The 24,442-nt window shown below is 39.8% G+C and overlaps 1 protein-coding gene across 3 annotated transcripts in view; it reads left to right on the top strand.

Annotated features, from left to right (window-relative positions):
- Positions 1–8,438: 8,438 nt before the first annotated feature.
- Positions 8,439–24,442, top strand: part of SEC22A (SEC22 homolog A, vesicle trafficking protein) — a 30,984-nt gene continuing 14,980 nt past the window's right edge. The window contains exons 1-2 of one of the 3 annotated variants that reach the window (XM_087711797.1): positions 20,786–20,867; positions 22,327–22,500. In XM_087711797.1, the coding sequence (XP_087567923.1) occupies positions 22,454–22,500 (47 nt within the window). In that variant the 5' untranslated portion in view covers positions 20,786–20,867; positions 22,327–22,453. Of the gene's footprint in view, positions 8,566–20,761; positions 20,868–22,326; positions 22,501–24,442 lie in introns of those variants that run through there. The other 2 variants (XM_087711799.1, XM_087711798.1) reach the window with 2 other exon arrangements.

The raw sequence follows: 24,442 nt of genomic DNA, 5'->3' as shown, positions 1-24,442 counted from the left end.
TATTTGCAATGAATTCAATTCAAAATTCCCTGTTCAGTTTGTAGAGAGAAGTTAAAAACCAGCAAAGGCTCCTGGGGGATTTTTTTTTTTTACTTCAGCTCCCATCAGTGCCAACCAGCATGGCCAGTAAAGCAGGATTAGAGCAGGGGTGTCAAACTGGCAGCCCGCAAGCCAGATGCATCATGCACAGGCCATGCCCACCCCAGCTCTGTGAAAGGAAAAAATATTGCAAAATGTCACGTGAGGGCAATGTGACACAATTGCCACAATTTGATACCTGTGGATTAGAGGAACCGTAGATCCCAGTCTTACAGGATAGCAGGTTAGCTAATTACAAGTGGAGCTCAATGAAAATTGCTACTATGTTCTCTGGTGAGTATGTCACTTGTTAAAATGTCATGTGCATTTGTAGTCAAAAAACTTGCAAATGTTCTGTATTTGTCTAATGCAACCATAAGCACTTGATACATTCCTCATTGGGAGAGCTAAACAAGTGCAGCAAGAGAATATTTTGAGGAAGAGAATATTTTGAGGAAGGTTAGACTTTTTTCAAGTTGCTTTGTTGTTATTCCTTCTGAGGTGGTTTCCTTAACTAATCTTCTGCAGCTGCCTTTACTGATCCTCCTGATGTATTCACCTTCAATTCCTGTAATTCCCAGATTTTGGACAGGTGCTTGGAGGTTATGGAACTTGAAATCCAATACATCAGGAAGATAAAGTCACTCTGTGAGTTAAATGGGTGGTCTCTAAATTGGAGAAATAAGTGCTCAGAATCATGAATGTGCTTGTCACCAAGCGAAAGAATTTGCTTCTGAGACGGGTTGTTCTCTTTTCCTTCCTCCCTTACAAGTGACTTTCAAGAAGTCATTTTATAGTGAGCTGTCCTCTGCAAAGAAGTTCCACAAACACCAAACTTAAATACTTAGATGGAAGCAAGAAAGCAAAGGTTTAATAGACAGTCACATTAGTTGACCCTCAAATACTGTATCGTGCATATTTTCAGCTGACATACGCAGTATGGACACATGCTTCCAAAGGAACTGTTGGTTTATCAGGCCAACTGGGAGACTGTGAGTTATTGTCCCTCCTTAGGCACAAATTCAGCTGAGTGACCTTAGACCAGTCACTCCCTCTCAGCCTTAGGAAGCAGGCAAGGACAAGAAAGCTGCAGGGAATTGGTCAGGCAGTCCAGAAGTCAATAGAACTCCAAGGTACCAAAAGCAAAACAAAGCCACTGGTATAAAATAGAGCATAGTATTAATCAATTTAAGGTGTTTTGCTGACATAGCACTAGTGTTCTTCAACCCCTCTCTACCCCTGAAACAATCAGCCTTAGGCAATTCCAAAAGTTCAGTGCTAGGGATCGCTTATATACAAAAGCCAGCAGTGATGCTAAAATAGAAAAGCAAATAGACTTTAGTCAAAGGAACCTCTGTTGATATCCCTGTGAATTAATTATGCTGGTAGTGGTTCAAATATCTGAATGATTTGATGCAGGATTTTCTTGTTCCTACAGGTATACCAGGAGACATAGTCCTTTCTTTGCGTACTGTTTGCTGCTTCTAAAGGGAAGGGCAAGTTATGCTGTTACATTGTAAGTTGTGTAAATAGATACCCAAATTATGAAAATGAAACCATTTTCAGATTTTTCAAGCTATTAGTACTGGAAGAAAAGGTGGCAGCAATTGACCAGTGATTGTCAAGGCATGGGGCATTTTCAAGGAAGCTGGAATACTGATGAATTATTTCTTCACCTTCCATGTAAAAAAAGCCAGCAGGTAACACAATTGATCAAGTGATCATATGTTATAAAAAGATAGTGGAACGTCTTGCTTACTTACTTCTCAGACTTCACAATAAAGATGAGGCCAAATTCTTCTTATAGGAGAAGGCAGAAAAACAATTGGATTACTCACAAATGATATGCAGCCTGGGTGAATATGTCACTTGATAAAATAGTTCTCACTGTTCTCCTAATTATTATTTTCAGCTAGGATGGACCAAGACAGACCACCCCAAAGTAGACTGTCCAATACTGGAAATTGCAAACTTCAAGAACAGAACTAGGGCTAGTCTTATGTTCCCAAACTTCCATTTGCTGAAATAATATGAATTTAGAATAGAGAATACTTGTACTAGTAATACCTAAGGGCATTTTTCTTAGATTCTTCGCTGCAATTCAATTATTAATTTTAGTTAATTGTTATTTAAGAACAAAATAGGATTTGTAGGTTTTGAAACAATTAGTACAGGACAGTTGCAGCAGAGAATTAATCAAAGAAAAAAATGTTATTTCTTCTTTGTAATTTCTCCCCTGCATTTAATCTTGCAAGTTAAGTCTATGATTGATATTTCTACGTGTCATTTGTAATGTCTCCTTCCACTACTGAGCATGGAAAGTTAGTTGTGCTACTTTTGTGGTTTAAGAAGAAAACCATTGTAAGAAAACCTCAATTTATCAACGATCTCTCAATTTGAAACAAATTGCTTGGAATTATAAATTCTCTTACCATGGAAGTTTTATAACATTCAGAAAGACACTTAGCAGATTTTCTATTGCTCCTCTTAAACTGTGTACATATTTGGCATGTGGAATGTGATGTTTTATGTATTTACTGCTAAATGATCTATAAAAGGTAATCAGATCTTCATCCAGAATTGCTCAAGTTAATGAAGTTGGGTTTCTCGGTTGAATAATCATTAAAGGTGAAGTCTAACATTCAAACTTCTTGTTCTGTTGTGGAAGGTATAATAGTCAAATTGATACCTATATTTGTAGAGAACATGATGGCTAACCTAACAACCTAAATTATTGCAGGCTTATTTTTGACCTTGTTGATCAAGATATGGTAATAAGCCATGTTAGGATGCAGGGAGGAAGACATAGTTCAACAGCTTTGGAAGAAACAGATCTGTAAAAATGTTCTGGTACATTTTCAGATTTAGTTTAGTTTTAGTTTAGTTTTATTGAACTTGTATGCCACCCTATTCCCTGAGGGGACTCAGGGAGGCTAACAAACTAAATAGGGGAAAGGGGAAATACAAAAAACGAAAAGACAGACAAATACAAACAGCTTAAAAACTCGTCAACAGCCGCAACAATTTGAGTGGGGCTGGGAACTCATCAGCCCCAGGCCTCCCGGAACAGCCAGGTTTTAACGGCTTTGCAGAAAGCCTGAAGGGTGGTGAGGGTCCGAATCTCCACGGGGAGATCGTTCCAGAGGGCCGGAGCAGCCACAGAGAAGGCCCTCCCCCGGGGGGTCGACAATCGACACTGGCTAGTTGATGGAATCCGGAGGAGACCTAATCTGTGGGATCTAATCGGTTGTGAGGAGGTAATTGGCAATAGCAATAGCAGTTAGACTTATATACCGCTTCATAGCGCTTTCAGCCCTCTCTAAGCGGTTTACAGAGTCAGCATATTGCCCCCAACAACAATCCAGGTCTTCATTTTACCCACCTCGGAAGGATGGAAGGCTGAGTCACCCTGAGCCGGTGAGATTTGAACAGCCAAACTGCAGAACTTCAGTCAGCTGAAATAGCCTGCAGTGCTGCATTTAACCACTGCGCCACCTTGGCAGAAGGCGGTCTCTCAAGTACCCAGGTCCGATACCATGTAGGGCTTTAAAAGTAAGGACTAGCACCTTGAAGCGCATCCGGAGTCCAATAGGCAGCCAGTGCAGCTCGCGGAGGATAGGTGTGATGTGGGTGTACCGAGGTGCACCCACAATCGCTCGCGCGGCTGCATTCTGGACAAGCTGCAGTCTCCGAATGCTCTTCAAGGGCTGCCCTGATTATAAATCGTGTTGATTACACTCCAGAAAATCTATAGTAGCCTTGAAGACAGACCTTAAGATAGTATAGATGTTTTATTGGAGACTGGATGATGTAGACAAGAGGTAAATATGAATGATACCTAATAAGGTAATGAATAATAAGATAAATAGTGGAGCGCTCAAGATCTATCGCATCAATCATAAACGTATATTTGTACAGTCCTGTGAGTGAAATAAAAGATGTAACATTTTCAGCAGTGGCCATGCTGGCTGGGAAATTCTAAGAGCTAAAACCTATAACCTGAAATGAATCTAGGTTAAGGAAGGCTAGAATACAGCTTTGCAAAAGGTGCTATCAAGCCATGATGGCAAACCTATGGCACGCATGCCAAAAGTGGCACACCGAGCTCTATCTGCAGGCATGCAAACCATCACCTCAGCTCAGTTCTGCCGTGCACACGCACACGCCTCTGATCAGCCAGCTGATTTTCAGGTCTCTGCCATGCAGGGGCGGGGGGCATGTAGGAGATGCATATGCATGCGTGGGGGTGGGGCGCACACAGGGGGTCGCACGCGCATGCACGGGGATGCAGGATGTACTGGGGTTAGCATGCACATTGCATTATGAGTGTGTGCACATGTGGGTGCTTTCAACACTCAGCACCAAAAAGGTTAGCCACCCCTTGTATCAAGTTGTGGGAATGTGGTAATATCTATCCAAAAGTGGTTTATCACTCAGTCCATGGGAGAGAGCTTAAGAGACTTCTACACTTCAGACATACTTTTAGTTTAATTGTCAATCCAGTTGCCAAAAATGTGAGAAAAAGTGCAGCCCCATGCACTTGCATTGGAGAAGATCTGGGTTGGCCAATAGAGTCCTTAGGACACTCTTTTTATATCCTTGTTTTTAGTATTTATCCTCAATGGCAAGTATGACAAACATTTGCTCATTCTTTTCTCTCTCTTTCTTAATACTAGAACTCAAGCGGACAGTCACAGTGAAATTGAATGGAAGATGCTGGACAAATAAAAGAACATTATCTTTGAAGGATTGGAATTGGGTATTAGTTTGAAGCAAACACCTGGCTGTTAAAAAAAATCAGTATTATCTTCCATGTTGTTCTCGTTCAATGGCAGAAAAAAAACATCATTTCTATTTTTATTTAATTTCTCATTTTGTTATTAGGTGAGATTCCTAATTAATATTAAATGAGAAAGGTGATGGAAATTTCCTGCCAGAGACGTTGTACATTGCTTTTCTTACTGTATTTCACCTTTATGCCATAGGAATCTTTGCAATACCAAGCCAGATTATTTGTTCACCATGTTGTAAATTCCAACCAGCAATAGGTTTCATCATTTGAAGAGCGAGTTTTTAAGAAAGAACTATTGAAATAAATGGAATCAAGTTCAATATAGATACTTTGATTTCAGTAAGTCAACTTTCTTCATCCAATTCAAATAATTCAAGCTTTTCCACTAAGCTCTTCTAAAGGAATAAAAGCATATTACTCCTGATATGACTCAACTTTTTGGTGGACTCAGTTTTCATATACACGGTAAAGCATTTTGCTCTTCCATAAACCAGTCTTTAGGAACACATTTATATACTGTGAAATGACTATAACATTTTTATCAATCACTCTTGAAATTACAGTGATTCTTTAAAATATAACTATTATTAAGACATCTGGAAGACTTTTGCCATTAGCCTTCCTACTACTCCCTCCCATATAAACCTGATATTTTCAGGATGGACAATTTGTTATTCGCTGTGAACTACCATATTTTTCAGAGTATAAGATGCACCTTTTTCTCTCAAAAGAGAGACTGAAAATCTGGGTGCATCTTATACACTGAATATAGCATTTTTTGCCTCCCAAAACCCCACCCCTTCACCAAAATGGCCATGCATAGCTTTTAGAAGGCTTTCAGAGAGTTCCAAAAAACAGGCTGTTTTTTTGCTCATTTTTGTCCCTCCAGCCCCCAGGAGCACTCTATAAGCCTCTTAAAGGCTATCCATGCCCTCTCTTTTTTTTGACAAAAAATGGGCTCATTTTTGCAAAAATGGGGCAATTTTTGCTTGTTTTGGGGGGGCCACCCCTCCAGAAGCATTCTACAAGCTCCCTAAGGGCTATTCATGCCCTTTTTTTAAAAAAAAGAGGGCCCGTTTTCACAAAAAATGAGCCATTTTGGAGAGGTTTGCAAAAACTTTTTTTAAAAATTTGCCTCTTCAAAACCTTGGTGCATCTTATATTCTGATGTGTCTTATACTCCGAAAAATATGGTAATTTGCTTTTTCTGGCATGGAACCAAGGGTGAACCCCTAAAATAGTCCCCGTCTCTTTGGCACCTTATTTAGTTTGAAAGAAAAACCTATCCAACATTTACCTGCTTGAGTTCCTACAACATATAACTGAATACTGATGGAAAAGTGACCAGCACAACAATGGATACTTCCAGTAATTTATAATCCTAGGAACAGTGCCTCCCTTGTGTAAGGTGTACCACTGAGCCTTGGTGCCGCAGTGGTTAGAATGGAGTACTGCAGGCTACTTCTGCTGACTGCAGTTCAGCAGTTCGAATCTCACCAGGCTCAAGGTTGACTCACCCTCCCATCCTTCCGAGGTTGGTAAAACAAGGACCCAGATTGTTGCGGGCAATATGCTGACTCTGTAAATTGCTTAGGGCTGTAAAGCATAGCTCTAAGTGCTATTGCTATTGCCATCATGACTATTGGGTTTTATATGCCAAATACACCAAATCACAAGCAAGTGAATTATAGTTTAATGGGCTGTGTGAAACTGGGCTATGAGATTAGTTTATCATACATTGAGTCATATGAACTGAGAAAAAATTATTTGACTGAGTCAGAGGTGGGTTCCTACCATTTCGGAGCAGTTCGGCCAAGTAGATAGTAACTACACCCCCGAACCGGTTCAATCAGCGGTGGCACCATCTTGATTTTCGGTTCTGTGCATGCACCAAACAATCTTCATTGCAAAAATATGTAATTTTTTTCCTTTTTTAACATTGTACGCATGCGCAGACCTTTTTAGGTACAAAAGAGCACACAGAGCAAAAACATTTTTGTGCGTCGAACCAGCAGTAATGCCAGCAGCAACCCACCCCTGGACTGAGTCATGTTTCAAATAACCAGGGGCAAATATTTTGTTTGACGCTAGTCACAATATTTATAACTCATAGCTACACCGTATATCAAGAGAATTACAGACTGGATTTGTTATATGTTAATTCAGCCGTTCAAGAATGTTTATGTTTTGCTTTTCCTGGTAAAGAATTGTGGAGATACTGTTGCTGAGAAATAAGCAAGCTAGCATCATTTCACTGAGCAACAGCAGAGGAAGAAATGACAGAAGACAAGAGGCTGCCAAACAGTTTTCTGACTCAAAGAACACAGCACATCAACACTGCTTTGGTGGTTGCTGTTTATGATGTGTGTAAATAAAGGGAGAGCAAAATATGTAATATCTTTTGAACGCTTGCACAAAGCCTGGAAAGCAGCTTTGTTGGTATGGTTAAAAGGTAGCTCAAGAATCCTTATAGTAAACAACCATGCACAATTTTTAATTCCTTTGTGATTTCTTCCTTTCTGACATAAAAATAAATACATCACTAATTAAATAAAGCGACACATTTCCGAGTTATTAATTAACAGCAGCCTTTAGAAGTTGCACTTCAAAATCACTCACTGGTGGAAATAGCACAGGCTTTCAATGTGAGGGATTTGATTGCCTTTAATCTGCGGCGCAGAAGAAAAGATGTATCAATACACTGCTAAAATATAGGCCAATAGGCGCATGTTAGTCTTGCATAATTCTATGTTTATTATCTTGGATTCGATACAGAATTCATGAGGGTGTTTTTTAAAAAATGTTTCTTTATTGTGACTGATGAGGATAGGAAGTGATTCCAAACATTTACAAATGTGTTGTATTCTTTTATTTGTTGAAAGAATAAAAAGTGGTTGTGCTGTGTTCCTATTTTTCAAACAAACAGAAGTACAGGAACAATGCCAGATGAAAAAAGTCTGCAGTTCATCAAAGAATGAGATGGAGCTGTGCAATGGATATTCTTTCACAAGAAAATAGTATTTTCTGCTAAGTGGTAAAATGGCTACAGGCTTGTTTTTAAAAATTGACAATTAAAATAGTTTAAATACAATTTTAATTCTGGATTTCTAAGATACACTTTATTTTCTTCTTAGATACCGCATTCCTCAGTATAGGTGGTATTTTTACTGCTGATTTCTCTACAAACGTGAAACTACTTGACTATAAATCATTTATAGGAAAAAATAATTATAGGAAAAAATGTTTAGAAAGGTTTTCTCATCTACTTTAATTAGTCAACTAACACTCAATTAAATTGCGGAGGGAGAACACTCAGGAATGGATCAGTTGAAATAAGTTTTTCTCTCTTCAAAAATATTGAAGTGTACACAAAATCTGAAAATACTACAATAGCAGAAAATCCAACAAGACTGCACAGAAACTATCATAGCAGCACTGCTGGAACATAGAAAGAGGAGTTGGGATGTGAAATTTCCCCCAGAAACCTATTGCATCAACACATCTCGATTCTGCCTCCTAACTCCTGCCATCAATTCTCTTTCAGAGGATGCTTCAACTAATGCCCACTTCAACCCCAATATGTGAGAGAAAGGAGGTCCCACAACCTACTGTGCCCTTCTGACATCTGTAGCATGACCTTCTGGTCCTGTAACAGAAACATGTGACTAATGTTTCATCCCTTCCTCCAATTTGAGGTAAATCAATCTCACAAAATGTAAACAAAATTAAACTTTTCTTGACAACATGAGACCTGTTGGGTCATCGTTTCAGATATGTTTCCTAAATGGAGAAAGAAAATGATCACAAATGAGCAAAAATGGCAGTGTGGTCAGGAGCAACTTCTAACTTTTGAGTTTTCTTGTGGAAAGCTGCCAGGGAGTTTGGGTAATCCACTCTTCCTCTCTCCCCTTCTCTCCCCTTCCTCTTTCTCTGGCTCGTCCCTCTCTCTCCCCCTCTGCCTCTCTTCCTTCCCTCCCTGTCGTTATGTCATATCCTTCTTTCCTTCCTATTTTCCTTCCTTTCTTCCCTCCCCTTCCACATTAAAATTCCTGCCAGCTTCCTCATTTAATTTGCTTATGAGAAGAAAGTTGGTGGAGAGGCCCCGCATGACATTTTAAGTCCAATTTGTGGGTGCCCAAGAGGTGTTGCGTGGGTCATGGAAGTCGCATGGGAGGGATGTGGGCTGAAGAGGGTAAATGAGGGGCAGTCAAGAGATGCTGTGTGGGTCAGGGAAGGAGTGCATGGGGAAGCACAGACTGGGGCATGTGTGTGTGGGGGTGTGGGTCAGAAGTGTGTGCAAGGATTTCTTCCTCTCTGTTCCTGCCTCCCTCCCTCCCCCATTACCTTCCAACCATAACTTCAACCCAAAGCAGTCTCTGCTGTTTCTTCCCTTGACTTTTCCCAGATCAGACACAGAAACTTTTTGTTCCGTGTCCCCAGAGTTGTGCTTTTATTTTCTTCAAATACCAAACCCTTTTGCTCTGGAAAATGAACAATTGAAATCATTTACTTAGCAACCCATACCTGAGGGAAGGTGAGTGTTCAAACTTAAATGCTTTCTACTATTTAGAGTGGCAGGAAAGCTGCAGTTTTGTGAATATTGGCTGGCCATTTGCAACAGTTATGAATTGTATTCATATGGTTTGGGATTCGATTTCTTTCACAAAATGGCAAAATGGTCAAGCTTCATTGCTACAGCTGTGTTGTGTGATGATATGAAAGATTGTGGAGTGCTAGAAAAGCAGGATCAAGTCAGTTGTTAAGATTATCCCATAAACCGAAAATCAGCCCAGGGGTGGGGGATGACATCTGGGAAAGATCATTCCAAGGAGATTCCACCTTTATTAATTGACTATGAATTGCAAATTCCTATTACAGTTTCCAGAATTTTGTATTTACCCCAGGCAAGTATTTAAAAATACTGTACTGAAATCTGTCTTGTTCTTACTTCACAGGTTTCACTAGCTATGCAGGGCTTGACACCTGCTTATCACTACAAGACAGATTGGCTTTCCTTGACTAAAAGCCCATGTGGCCATGACACCAATAATGAAAAGGTACCACTAGTACATAAATCTGACAGCGTCTTAAGTGAGTTGCTTAAAAGCAAAGAGCCTTTCTGTTCGCAGCACAGTTCAGCCAGAAAGTAATAAGAGGCTTTTCTGGGCAGAGATTTCTGTCTCTGGATCCTCTGAGTATCTGTCTTCTAATTTTAAGAGCTTTGGAGAATAAGTTGGGATCATAGCCTCCTACCCTTCTTAGCCACGAGGTCCTCAAATGTCTACCTACCCATGGTAAATCTTTCTCCAAATGCAGTAGGAGAAAAAGGGACCAAGTGGTTTTTACAGTTTACCACTGGAAGGATTTATATGGTGTCTTCTTTCTTTCTTGGTTTTATTTCACACACAACAAGCTTTGTATCAAGTGCCTCTCTCCTGTCCCACATGGAAAGTAGGTTGTGGGGATGGTTCACATCTGTTGGCTGGCTTGAAATAAAGAAAAAAATGGTGTGTTTCCATGCAAAATGTAATTTTCTTTCAAAATAGTGATGGGATAATATCCACTGTGATGACAATGGTCACATGTGGCCTACACATGCGTCCACCTCTTGGGTAATCCCTAAGCTGTCTGCATTATTTGTAAGCTGGCTGCTTCATTCTGCCAAACAGTAGAAACAGTGATAGTGGTGTTTGGGTTTTTTTGGCAGATAGGGCATGATCTGAAAAGATATGAATTAGAAATCTTCCTGAAGCTTAGCAGGTCCAGCTTTGGTCAATAATTGCTTGAAAAGAACTCTAACACTTAAGAAAAATATGGTGATGATAAAACAGAAGTTACAAAAGCAAAAAATAAAAAAATGTATCAAGCTTCTAGGGTCTCATGAGACCTAGCTTTCATTTTTACTACCAATTTTCACAGAGGAATAACTAGTTAACTAATTACCAGATGTACTATATGTGCCAGATGTGCAACTGTACCTTCCTCAACGGTTACTAAAGAGTCAGATTAATCTAGTGGTAAAAGTGCTGGACTAAGTTTAGGGAGATGTGAGTTTTCATCCTGCTTTAGATAGAGAAACTAACTGGATGACTTTGGACTGGTTGTTTTTAGCACTTAGACTTATATACCACTTCATAGTGCTTTTACAGCCCTCTCTAAGCTGTAAACTCTAAGGTTTACAGAGTAAGCATATTGCCCCCGACAATCTGGGTTTTACCCATCTCAGAAGAATGGAAGGCTGAGTCAACCTTGAACCGGTGAGATTTGAACTGCCCAACTGCAACTAGCAGTCAGCTGAAGTAGCCTGCAGTACTGCACACTAACCATTGTGTCACCTCTTCTGTTTTTTAGCTGTAGGTAGAAAGCAAGAAAACTGCATGGACTTATTGGCACACTCACTAGAAGCCAAGACTGATTCAACATACACACAAAACGTGCTGCACACCAACACTTAGAGAATTTTTTTGAGTTGTAGCCCCTAAACCACCATCAATACATCAGTCTCCTTTCAGTTATGAACAAAAGACCATTTTAAGAGATCCTTCTCAATCATGCTTTATGTTGGGTAATATTAACATAAACTAGTAGACTTGCTCTCTGCTTTTCATGCTCAGAAAGCAGTGTCTGATTGTAGCCCTTGAGTCTGCTGCCCTCCATTTTCTTTCTCATCCCAGTTCTCTTTCTCTGTCTCTCTCTTTCATACATAGTTAATGTAATCAATGTACATTTTTTTAAAAAAGGGGGGAGGATAGATGTTATTGTTCAAACTATAAATATCAAAACCAAATGTTTTTAGGGAATATTATGTATAGTATTATCTTTAAGCACTTTGTGCATAATATCTTACATTGACTGTCATAATTGTTCCGCAATGTTTATGTAGCTTCTGTGATGTGGAAAATAGCCTTCATCAAAATCATCATAAGAATTCCTATTTTAATAGCTCTAGGGAATCTATCAAAATTAATGAAGACTTGATAATTCAAAACATTATTAAAAGCCAGCCCTATCTATTAAACGAGTTTTAGATTTTACATACAAACAAAACAAAGCTTTGTGTTTTGAAAATACTCAGGCTCAAAATAGTTGATTGGAATAAAAACATTGCTTGATAGGGCTCTTCAAATATTTGAAGCTACCAGAACGTTTACCTTGCACACTTCTTGTACGTAGTCTAATAAACATTAAACAGCTATAATAAACAGCTATTTAGAAATGCCCTTGTCAAATGTAGGCATTGTACTTCATAACTTCATAGCATTTCTTTTGTAAGAAACTGTCCCTATCCCTAATCATGGCAGCAACTGTATTCATTCTACAGGCGGTCCTTGCTTAATGATAATTCGTTCAGTGATGGAAATTACAACAGTGCTGAATGAATTGTAGTTATGACCAGTAACCAAGTCCCAACCATTGTGGTGCTCCTGTGATCACGTAATCAAAATTAAGGTTTGGTAGTCTACTTGTATTCATGACCTCAGGATGTACTTCATCTCTTTCTCCACCCACTTACCTTTATCCTCTTGGCCAATCCCTGCTGATCTTTGCCATCTTCTTCCTTCTGCTGCTCTCCAAGGCAACTACTGGCCCTGTGGTGGCCTCATCTTCTTCCTATAGCTGACAAGGAAGATGGCAGTCAGCTAAGGATGACACGAGGAGGAGGAAGTGGCAGAGTTCAGGATGGCCAAAATGAAGAAGATAGGTAGATGTGAGGGTGGCAGGGCAGAAGCCTAACAACCCCCAAAGGCCTTCACTTAACTACAAACGGGGCTACTAGAACCGCAATCACTAAGTGGTACAGTAACATATTTTGCCTAATGATCGCTTTACTTAACAATGGGAATTCAGGTCCCAATTACAGACTTTAAGCAAGGATTACCTGCATATAATACTTGTATTTAGTAATAATTATCTAAGATATTGAATACAAGTTAGTTCAGTTTCAGTTGAAATATACCCTAGAGAAATAGAGTATTTAGATATTTAATCCTCCCACTTACCATAGAATATTACTCTACAGCAGGCTTTGTCTGTCAAGGTCCCACCTAGGGCCTATGAGATATTGTGAACAACAACAATAACAGAAAGAATCAGGTACCACATGCCACTGGCCTATTGCTTTGTTGTTGTAAACCAGGGGTGTCAAACTCAATTTCATTGAGGGCTGCATCAGGGTTGTGTTTGATCTCAGGGGGCCAGAGTGGGCATCACCCAGGTGGGCATGGCCAACTAAACATCACTTGTGTTTGGGGGGGGGATGCCTGAGGTGGCCTGAGCGCTCTGCCAGAGAAAAAGGGGCTCTTGAGCTCTGTTTTGGCTGTGACAGCCTTTTGCAACCCTCTGCCAGCGGGTGGCCCTCCCAAGCTCCATTTTCACTGGCAGAGGCTCCGCGGGCCAATCTTTAGCTGTTTCCAGGGCAGCCCTGTGGGCCAGATCGAAGCATCCTGCAGGCCAGTTCCGGCCCCAGGGCCTTGAGTTTGACACCCCTATTGTGAACATTGTAAAATGCAGATTGTGCAGGTTAGAAGTGAATTGTACTGTGAAGTCTTTCCTTCCCCCCCCCCCCCATTTTTTTGCAGTTTTTATGCAGGTATTCCCTGAGACCTGAACATTATTTCAAGGATTCCTGCAATGTAAAATAGTTGAGAAATACTGCTCTACAGTAAGAATCCCTAAAAATGCAGTCTTCCAGAAAGCAATTGAAGCATATTATAAATATTAATAAGGAAATCATTGTGCACACATGATGTAGACTATAACCAATATTGAAGTATCTGGATGTTTTCTCTATAGTTGTGTCAAGAGATAAATATTCACAAAAACACAGATAATCAACACTGAATTTAAGCTGGGTAGTCTAATGAATTTCACAGATAATTGCCAACATTTCCACCTATTTGTACAGGTAGTACTTGACTTATGACTACAATGGAACCCAAAAATTCTGCTGCTAAGGAAGATGATTGATAAGTGAATTTTACTCCATTTTACTTTCTTGCCACAGTTAAGTGAATCACTGCAATTTTAAGTTAGTAACACAGTAGTTAAAAGTGTTCCATGTGCCCTTGACATTTAGCCATGCCAGCCACATGACCATGGAGACTTTTTCAGACAACGCTGGCTCTTCGGCTTTGAAACGGAGATGAACACTGCCCCCTAGAGTCAGGAATGACTAGCACATATGTGCAAGGGGTACCTTTACCTTCAGTTAAATGAATCTGACTTCCCAATTGACTTTGTTGGTCAGAAGGCCACAAAAGGCGACCCCAGGACACTGCAAAATAAATGCATGCCAGTTGCCAAGTGTCCAAATTTGATCACATGATCATGGGGATGCTGCAACAGTCATAAATGTGAAAAGTGGTGATAAGATACTTTATTCAGTGCTGTTGTAACTTCAAATGGTCACTAAACAAATGGATGTAAATTGACGACTACTTGTATATATTATGGTACATCTCTGTTGACCTCAAGGCTTAGGGATTTGGGCATATAGGAAATAGTAGCAAGCCACATAAAAAGTCCTGCTTTGAAGATGCCAGGCACTGGCTTCCCAGGAACCAATAAGGTATGTTGGTCCATCAGTGTTACCAACCAATCAAATAAAAGTACTATGAATAAATAACTTTTGCATAAGTTTCAGTAAACCAAGAGAAATCTAATGATTATATTGTGCAAATGGAAAGAAACATGTTTAATATGTAAGGACTGCAGTAGTCAATATTTTAAGGGCAGGACTTGACTTATTTTACTGGAGTTTAACTCCTAGTGTGGCAAAGGGACAACTCACTTCTTAATTCTACCTCTTTAGAGTTTTTCTTATATTATTTTTTTTCCTAATATATCACTATGTGCCCTGAAAAAGAGAAGCCATAAACTCAGGCAGGTAATGAATATTTTTCCCTGTCTTTTATTCTGTTGTCTTCGTTTTTGTTCTATTTATCTGTGACTCTCTAGTACAATTTCCCCACAGCCCCTCAAAAAACATTCCTAACAGCTGTTCTAATTTACCATGGCCGTTCTCCACTCCATTGATAGAACTTTCTATCTCATTTCTAATCTCCTATGAAAAGTATTTTTCTCTCTTGCCAGCATTACTTAGTTTCTTTTTCTATCACTGATATTATTTTACTATATTTAATCTCATCACAAATTCTGAAATGCATTAGAAAGGAAGACCCGTGTGGGGGAAGTATCACTAACTCAGTAAAATGGCCTGCCTGCCTGCCTCTATCCATCCATCCATCCATCCATCCATCCATCCATCCATCTATCTATCCATCTATCATCTATCTATCTATCTATGCATTTTTGAACACAGGGTATGTCAGTTACACAGACAAAATCCAGAATAAAAAAGTAATGATAAATATTAACATATGAACTCATAACAGTAGCTATAATATGATAACACTTGTATTAAATATAATTGTAAAACCAAATAGTTTAAACTGGGTTTTCTTATATATTGGCCTATTTACATTTTGTAGATTATCATACTTATAGTTGAACATCATCTCTATTTTAATACATAGTCCTTTTCCCTCTAATTCCTACCTACTGTTCCATATCAGGTAATATTCTGAGTCCTCTCTATCTTTAATTTTAAAAGTTAACCTATCCATTTCAGCACATTTTCCAAATTAATTAATTAATTCCTCGTCTGGCGGAGTGTTTTCATTTTTCCAGTATTTGGTAAATATAATCCTTGCTGCTGTCAGTATATGTAAAACTAAATATGTGGTGCCTTTATCATAATCCTCTGGTATTATTCCCAACAGATATAATTCCGGCTTCGAATCTATATTCTGTTTAGTTATCTCTTTCAGCCAATAATGTAATTTCTCCTAATATTTTCTTGCTTTGCTGCATGTCCACCACATGTGGTAGTATGTGCCTGGAGAGTGGAGACTGACTGCACTCAGTGAAGAAATGGTTCTTGAGAACCAAGGAACCAAGTACAAAACTTAGGATGCACTGCTGTGAAAGGGGAAGCCCTAAAAATTATTTAAATAAATAGTTTTGGGTACTTTCCTAGCATACTTCACAATTAGTTCCTTAGCAGCTTCTGTTTATTTACATTTTCTCTGTTTCTCTTAACAAACTGCTCACTTTTTGTGAATGATAATTGCTTGTTTACCCTTGTGAATGAGTAACAACATTAGCCTACTAATATTTTCTGTTTGCATCATTAAAAATTTAACGTATGTATTCAGCATAGATTTTCTATATAAAAAGGTGATTTGTTACTTCATGAACCTGGCTTTGGAAAGAGAAAATAGGGGATTGGTATGAATGTCAGAAAGTTTATTGGGTCAGTGTTTGTTCTATGAACAGGTGACAACCTATGCTCAACTTTACATACACTAGCTTTTCACACTATAAATGCTAAGGGGCGATAAATGTAAAGATCATTAGCAGAAGGATTCTATTTGGTTGTCTCCTTTCCTTTCCTTTCTTCCTTTCCTTTCCTTTCCTTTCCTTTCCAAAAACTTACTTTGTGAATCTCCTATTGGTTAGACTATATCCCTGATGTTTTTTTAAAATTCCTCTCTCAATTCAGTCCTCTCCCAACCCCCCTTACTTCTCTCTCTCTCATGAGTGAACTTGTGCAGTTCAGGTATTTACTTCATTTGTTTGTCAGTCGCCCTAGAACAAAAAGCTAGAATACTTCTTCTTTTTTTTACAAAACTTATACTTCAAATTCTACTGTTTTCTCTCCACAAATTCTTTCCCATGTGTCCCCCTCCCCATATTTCTGCTGCCAACTTTCTAAACTTTCTAAAAAATAAAAAAAACTGTAAGCTTTTCTGCCTTCCCTCTCAGGTTACCACAGTAGTAACTAACTGGAGTTTCTGCCCATTTCAGTTCTTAATTCTAGCAGTCAATCTAGCTATGCAAGTGATTTCAGCTTTCAGATCTTTAATATAACCACCAACTAACCATATTTCATCTTCCATTTAAATAAATTCAAGTACATGGTCAAGACAGTAATTTAGGCAGAAGGAGAAATTAAGCTTGCTGTGGAGGAAGAGTAAAAACAAGATGAGAAATAATGGATGGAAGTTTATTTGATATAACAGAGCGCAGACAAGTGGCATACCAAATGAAAATGAGAGGGTAAAAACCTTTCAACACACTTCAGGAAGCAGAGCTTTCAGATAAACATGAAACTCATCAGGGAACTAGGTAATTGGATATTGAGAATCCTTCTTCAAAATTGTCAGTTCAAATCAAGTGCAGTTAAGTTATGATGCAGCGTTACTAAGATCTAAAAATGGTTTGTTGGCCTTTGTGAGATTTATTAGTTAGTCAAACTCTAGACGCTGGGGACAGTTGTATATAGGAGAAAAAAAAGCAACTTAAGAGCCATTACTGATTTGCAGGCTTCTTTTCCAAAAAAATAATTATATAAATATTAAGGTAATGTTTAAAGATGAATTATTCTGGGCATTTAAAAAGAAACAAACAGTTCCATATAGCCAACATTTATATCAGAGCTCAAAGATGAACCATACTGTTCTTTAATGAGATTTGTTTTGTTCCTATTAGATTTAGTTCATAAGGCCTGACACAAAGTCACTTGATTTTTGGAACATTCCATATTCAAAATGTCATGGGATATTTTTTTCAAATAATTTTATTCAGCTTTATAAGAGAACAGAATAAAAGTTCAAGCTATAAATAATACAACAGAAATATATGAAGAAAGAGAAGGGTGGGTGAAACAAAAAAAAGAACGGTGGGAGAAAAGAAAGAAGAATGAAAAAAGAAGTAACTTCCCATTTCATGCAAGCAGGTAAAAACAATTTTATCACAATCTCTAAATAAAACATTTTTTTTATCCCCATACCTCATCTCTTAGATAAGGAAGCAAAGACCAAATGCTACATCAACCAATCAATCAATCAGACCAAAAACCTGTGAATATACAGTAACAAAAAGGCTTTGTTTATAGCTGAACTTAAGCAGCTCCGCCATGTTACAGTTAGCTCTGATTAGACTCAGGGCCAAAAACCAGTGTTGAGGAAAGATTCTCAGAACTCCTCTAAAGATAGGGCAGGGCTGTTCGTTCTGACTTCTATCTGCACCACAGTAAAATACGTGGTAACATCCCATTGGCTATTAAAATTAAATTAGGGTTAGGGTTAGGGTTAACTGTTCAGAAACAAGAGCTAAAGAAGTCGGAATGAAAAGCTGTCCCCTGCCCTATCCTTAGAGGAGCACTGAGAATCTTCCCCCCACAGCAATTTTTGGCCCCAAGTCTAAACAGAGCTAACCCTAACTGAATTTGCAAATTAAAATTAAATTAGCAGATCTGTTTAGACTCAGGGCTAAAAAGTTGAGTTGGGGAAAGATTATTGGAAGTTCTCTAAGGATAGTTCCAGTGACAGCTTTCATTCGGAGTTCTTCGTGCATCAGTGAAATAATTGTAAAACCCCATGGAAAATGAAAATCAAACTAAAGGGGAAAAAATAAAAAACTTTTACAAAGAAAAGAAAATCAAACTAGGGTTAGAGTGATACTCATTGAAGCCAAATGGCTGCTTACAGATTCCCCAACGTATAACTGACAACTAAAGGGGGTCTTGGTTGTTAAAAAATTGGATTGCAAAGAACTTGTTTGATAATTTCACAGGCTATTATAACCCATGTTCCACTCATATAATTGGCACACTTTCCTACTTCATTTTATTGATTTTTTTTTGCCTACAATGTGATTTTTCCACATTCTATTTGTTTTCTCCAGAAAAGTTCTCCATGATTTTTCTCTTCTGATTATAATTATAAAATAGTGTTGTACCTTAGGAATTTATCTTTTATCCAATGTAATTTGTGTCAGATTTATACTTGGAGTTGGCAGTAAATCACAGCTTTCCAACATTTAACCTCTACTCATCTTTTGGCTTGACCTTGCCTTGACTTTCTTGGCCATATTAGAATGTTGTTGATATGTATGAAGCTTTATTTTAACAAGAATTCAATATGTGTATAAGTATTTGCTTTAGTGTTTAAATACTCAGCTGTTTCTTCCTGCCTTTTCAAGTTAATGGATATTTGTTGGTTAACTTGGACTGCTGAGATAGGTTTATATATCAAATGTTTCTAGTCCATTGGGAACCATTTATTCCTACTCCATCATCTTTAGCTCTTAGCATTTCCACTTTTCAATTGAAATTATATATTCTGGAATTTCAGTCCAAGCTTGCTACTCAAATAGAAAATGTGTCCTTTGGATTGTTATTGGGCAATAGTATTTGATTAAAAGTCTTTTTCTAAAGCTAAGCATTTGTGTTTATGTTACGAAGTCTGAAACTATAAAATGATTGATCATAATGTTTATCAAGTATATATTTGACTAATGGCAAATTTAAATGTTTTGCCTGTAACTAGAAGTAGACCCCAGTAGTATATTCATTTTATGCTTATTTTGTGGAAAATGTTTATTTTAATTATGTTTGTCAGACATATATAATGTAGGAGTGAAATAATCTCTTTCTCTCTCCCCCACCTTCTGTCTGTCTGTCTCTATATTTAGCAGTTCTTATTTAAAGGTACATTTAGTCTTTTATAAATAAATTTTCTTGTTTCAAACTGAAACAACTTGTTATCATCAGCCTAATTCTTCCTCTGCTAAAGCAGCTTTGTCAAATGGAAAAAAATGTGAGTATTTACTAGTTCCCCAACACTACACTGAGGAATGAGCAAGAAAAGAATACTGTGAATGTATTTTAGATTACTTAAGTATGTCATTTGTATTGTAAGACAAGATAAAATCAACTCACATAAGGGGAGCAAGTATCAAGTGATTCTATTATTATTTTTTGTTATATGTTCACATCTCTGAATAATTTGTTAATAACATGATGATAAGTCTTTTTTTTAAAAAGGACAAAGAGTTCAGCTCCTCTATTTAAAAAATCAGAAAAACGTGTATCTAAGGTTTATTATACCCAGTATAGTAAACAAGCAAAAAACCTATCTCCAACAATTATCCATCTGAGATAGACATGTTTTAATTTGGGGGGGGGGGAGGCTTGCATGCAGCAAATGACTAGCTTTTACTATAGCTTCCTTTCCAAGAATGGCTCAAGTATTAACATAGATCTGAAACTCATTCTTAGAAAATAAACAAGATTAATAGCACACCTGTTTAAAAATATGCATATATGTCCAGAAAAAAAAAATGAAGTTGCATACCTGAAGCTGCCCAAGATTTAGATGAGTTGGTAAGAAACAACTTCAATAATTTCCCTTTGGGTAAATGGTTATTTATTGAACAAGGGGTTAGACTAGAAGACCTCTAACGTTCCTTCCCACTCTATTCTGACTGATTGATTGAGTGGTCTCATTTAGGCAAAAAAATGTTGCAATTGTTGTGAAGTGTGAAAAATGGTCATAAGTCACTTTTTTCCGTGCCATTGTAACTTGGAATGGTCACTAAATGAACTGTTGTAAGTCGAAGACTGTCTGTCTACCTCCGGGATTTGAAGACGTGGGTGGAAGTCACTGGTCAACCTGGACCAGACCTGCAGAAGGCAAAGGCTCTCCGAGTGCAGAACAGAACTTAGCACAGGATGGATTGGAAAGTATGTAGAACAGGGGTCCCAAAACTTGGCAACTTTAAGATTTGTGGACTTCAACTCCCAGATGTTAATTCTGGGAATTGAAGTCCACAAGTCTTAAAGTTGCCAAGTCTGAAGACCTCTGATCTAGAATAAGGGATTGGGATCTCCGTACGCCAACCGTTAAAAATCCACCCGTTCCCCACACGGGCCGGGCCGATCATCATCGGCCCGTAGAACCAGCGACCGCTCTTGTCGTCAGAGCAACGGGGCCCGTTGAGATCCCCGGGCGCCATTAGGCAACGTCACCTGACGTCCGCTTCAACGGGCCAGCGCGAGGAGTGTGACGTGTCCAGAGTTCCAGAATTCCGCGCGGGAGGCTTTACACCAGCGGTGGTTCGGCGGCCGATGGTGCCGTGTCGACTAACCCAGGTAATTCCGCCTCCTCGTGCTCCCTCGCCCCTCCAGCCTTTTTCCGGTTGCTTAGCAACCGAGGCGAAGCGCGGGCCCTGAAGTTGAAGGTCTGGGCTAAGGGTGTAGTAGTGGTGTGGACGCCTTGGCACGCTTGGGTGGATGTCGCCTTCCTGGATGACAGTCGTCGTCGTCGTTTACCTCTACGCCTGGAGTGCCGGGACGCCATAAGCGCTCCCCTCTGCGGACGGGAGACCTGTCACAACCATGGCAACAAAAGCTTTGCTGCCGTTTGTGCCTTCGTGCGCTTTCTGGGTTTCGAAAATCTTTTCCCGCGAGGTTCGAGAGACAAACGTGTCCTCGTCAGTTTGGCGTGTCACATAACCCGAGGAAAAAGCCCTTGATGTCTCTTTCTAAGAGGAGAACCCCCTAAATGTGGAGGGGGTGAACGCGTGCCTGGCTAATCTTTCAGAGGGGGAAAAAAGCCGTAGGAAGAATATGAGAAATCAAATAACTTCATTTTACAAACAGTCGGATAGGCCTGCTTCTTAAACTCGGTGCTGGTGAACTATGAGAGGGCCTGTTAATACCTGTGTGGAAAAACTTTTTTCTCTCTCTCTCTCCTCTAATTGGATATTAAGCAAGAAAGGGTGAGAAGTTTGTGGACATCCTTCTAATCTAGAGCTACCCATTTTGAGTGGCAATCATCTGGACAAGCACCAGATGATGGCAGAAATGGGGGATTTATAACTTTTTGCTGACATATTTTTATAGCCCAGATATAGTAGCTCAATTTTTCCTCCAAGAAAGACATAGTTTTCTTGTTAGTGAAATGTAATTTCCAGCAGCCAGGATGTCCAATGGAGAGTGAAGCTGGGTGTTTTAATTGAACATATGGGGGAAAAGTTATCAACTTTCTCTTATTGCAGCTGAAAGGTATAGGTAAGGCAGTCTTGCCCACAATGGTGTCTTCCAGATGTGTTGACTGCAATTCCCATCAACCTGAAACAATATTTAATGGGAATGTTGTAGTCTTGTACACTTGAAGAAGGGACTCGGTGGCTCAGTGGCTAAGACGCTGAGCTTGTCAATCAGAAAGGTCAGCAGTTCGAATCCCTAGTGCTGCCTAATGGAGTTACTTGTCTTCTCTTCTGCCAACCTAGCAGTTGGAAAGTGTATAAAAATGCAAGTAGAAAAATAGGGACCACCTTTGGTTGGAAGGTAACAACATTCCATGCATCTTCAGCATTTTGTCATGCGGGCCACATGACCACGGAGACCTCTTTAGACAGCACTGGCTCTTCAGCTTTGAAACGGAGATGAGCACCGCCCCCTAGAGTCGGAAATGACAAGCACATATGTGCTTTACCTATACACTTGAAGAGTGCCATATTGTGGAAGATCATAGCTTCTTTAGCATTCAATCGAGGTTGAATGAGGTATTATTCAGGAATTTTTTATTCTTTTGTTTATCACCTAGTATTGGAAGCTTTCTAAACAGATGCAAAGCAAGATGAAAAATCAATGTACATATACTTACAAACATTACTGAATATATAAGCAATTGTATATGATTGCTGCTTTTAAAGCTTTCAGATGACTCTCACATGATTCCTTGCATTATTTTAACATCAGTTTCAATAAGCAAAATAAGGTAAACAATAAAATATTAGAATATGCTTCCCTTTTACTGAGTCAGTTACAGTATTACATTTTGAAACATTTGGAATATATCTGTATGAATGTGTATATTAATGGTTGGCTGATATCTGTTTCCAAGAAAATGTAAGAGCATTAAAAAAAAAATTAAGACCATTTATATTTAGTTTAACATCAGGGTTTCACATTTAGTAGTAAAGCATTTATTTGCCCATCAGGTTTTGCAGTGGTACCGTGTTTCCCCGAAAATACGACATGTCCTGAAAATAAGGCCATGCAACATTTTTCTGGTGGGCAAAAATTTGAGCCTCCCCCGCAAATAAGCCCCCTGGACAATCCCCCCACCTCCGGCCAGGTAGAGCGTCAATCACCAACCTAGCGGTATCCCGAAGATGCCAAGCCGCGGGAACAGGGGGGGGGCAAAGGTGATCACGTTACTTGATGTCTTCAGGATACCGCTAGGTTGGTGAGCAGCGCTGTGCCCAGCTGAAGAGGGGGGTTGCGGGTGGCGGCTGTCTTGTGAGTGGGCTCCAAAGAGCCAGGCACAGCCTCATGGGCGAATGGCAGCGCAACACAACAGCCATGAAGAACCACGCTCATGAGCAGCCATCCGGCAAACCCCCTTTCCAGCGGGGCACAGCGCCATTCACTAACGTAGGGGTATCGCCAAGCCGCGTGAGTGCCTGTTCACTGCCGCCCAGCTCCCGCGTCTTGGTGCCTTCAAAATGCCAGTGAAAGGCGCTCTGCATGGCTGGAGAGGGGGGTTGTGTGAGCGGCTATTGTGCTCCCGCTCGCGCGCCTCCCAGCCTCATGATGCCCTGGCCTAGCTCTCCCTGCAGAGGTAGAGTACCTCTGCTGCAGCCGCCGCATGGCTTTTTCGGCAGCTTCCAAACCGAGTCTTCTGGCAGTGGCCGCTCTGGACATACACTCTATGGTTGTGGGCCAGCTGCCGGCTGAGCATACAACCATAGAGCGTATGCCCAGAGAGCGGCCACTGCCAGAAGACACAGTTTGGAAGCCGCCGAAAAAGCCATGCGTTGGCAGCGGAAGTACTCTGCCTCTGCGGGGAGAGCTGGACCAGGGCATCGTGAGGCTGGGAGGCATGCGAGCGGGAGCGGAACAGCTGCTCGCGCAACCCCCCTCCAGCCGTGCAGAGCGTGGGTGGCGGCAAACAGGCACTCATGCGGCTTGGCGATACCCCTAGGTCAGTGAATGGCGCTGTGCCAGGCTGGAAAGGGGGTTTGCCAAGTGGCTGCTTGTGAGCGTAGTCACTTCATAGTTGTGTTGCGCTGCTGTGACAGCGCAACACAGATATTTGCCCATGAGGCTGTGCCTGGCTCTTTGAGAGCCCGCTCGGAAGAGAGCAGCTACCCGGCAATCCCAAAACAATAAACCCTCCCCTCATAATAAGGCCAAAGCCATATTTTGTGGATAAAAAGAAAATAAGACCCTTCTTATTTTGGGGGAAACACGGTAGCTGTTTGCTGACCATGCATAACAGCCTTTATCTTACTTCAATAGTGAATCAGAGTGGGAGATCTAGCTACTCATGTTATTCATATTCTCATCACTACCTGGTTGAATTCCACAATGTGCTCCACACTGAACACTAGAAATTACATTTGGCACAGAATATATAGTCTACCTCTTAGCTGGCATGTGTCACCTGGAACATAAAACTCCTATATTCTTCCAATACATTTCTGGGTGCAATTCAAAGTGCTGGTTTGACCTTGCAAAGTCCTATTTTGCTTGGTGGCTGATGGCTGATTTTGTTCTGTTGGATTTTTCTCATTGTTCTGTTATTACTTATTACATTACTTACCATTTAATATATGTATTCATTTATTGCTGGGAGTCCTAGCAAATTACAAGTACTCCTCATTTAATGACCATTCATTCAGCAGCTATTCAAACTTAAATGACAGACAGGAATG

This window comes from Thamnophis sirtalis, unplaced genomic scaffold (genome assembly GCF_051295495.1).
Source record: "Thamnophis sirtalis isolate CommonGarterSnake01/CBP01778 unplaced genomic scaffold, rThaSir2_p1.2 scaffold_1, whole genome shotgun sequence".
In the NCBI taxonomy this organism is placed as follows: Eukaryota; Metazoa; Chordata; class Lepidosauria; order Squamata; family Natricidae; genus Thamnophis; species Thamnophis sirtalis.
The sequence above is the reverse complement of the archived record's forward strand: the minus strand, read 5'-3'. Positions and strand labels throughout refer to the sequence as shown.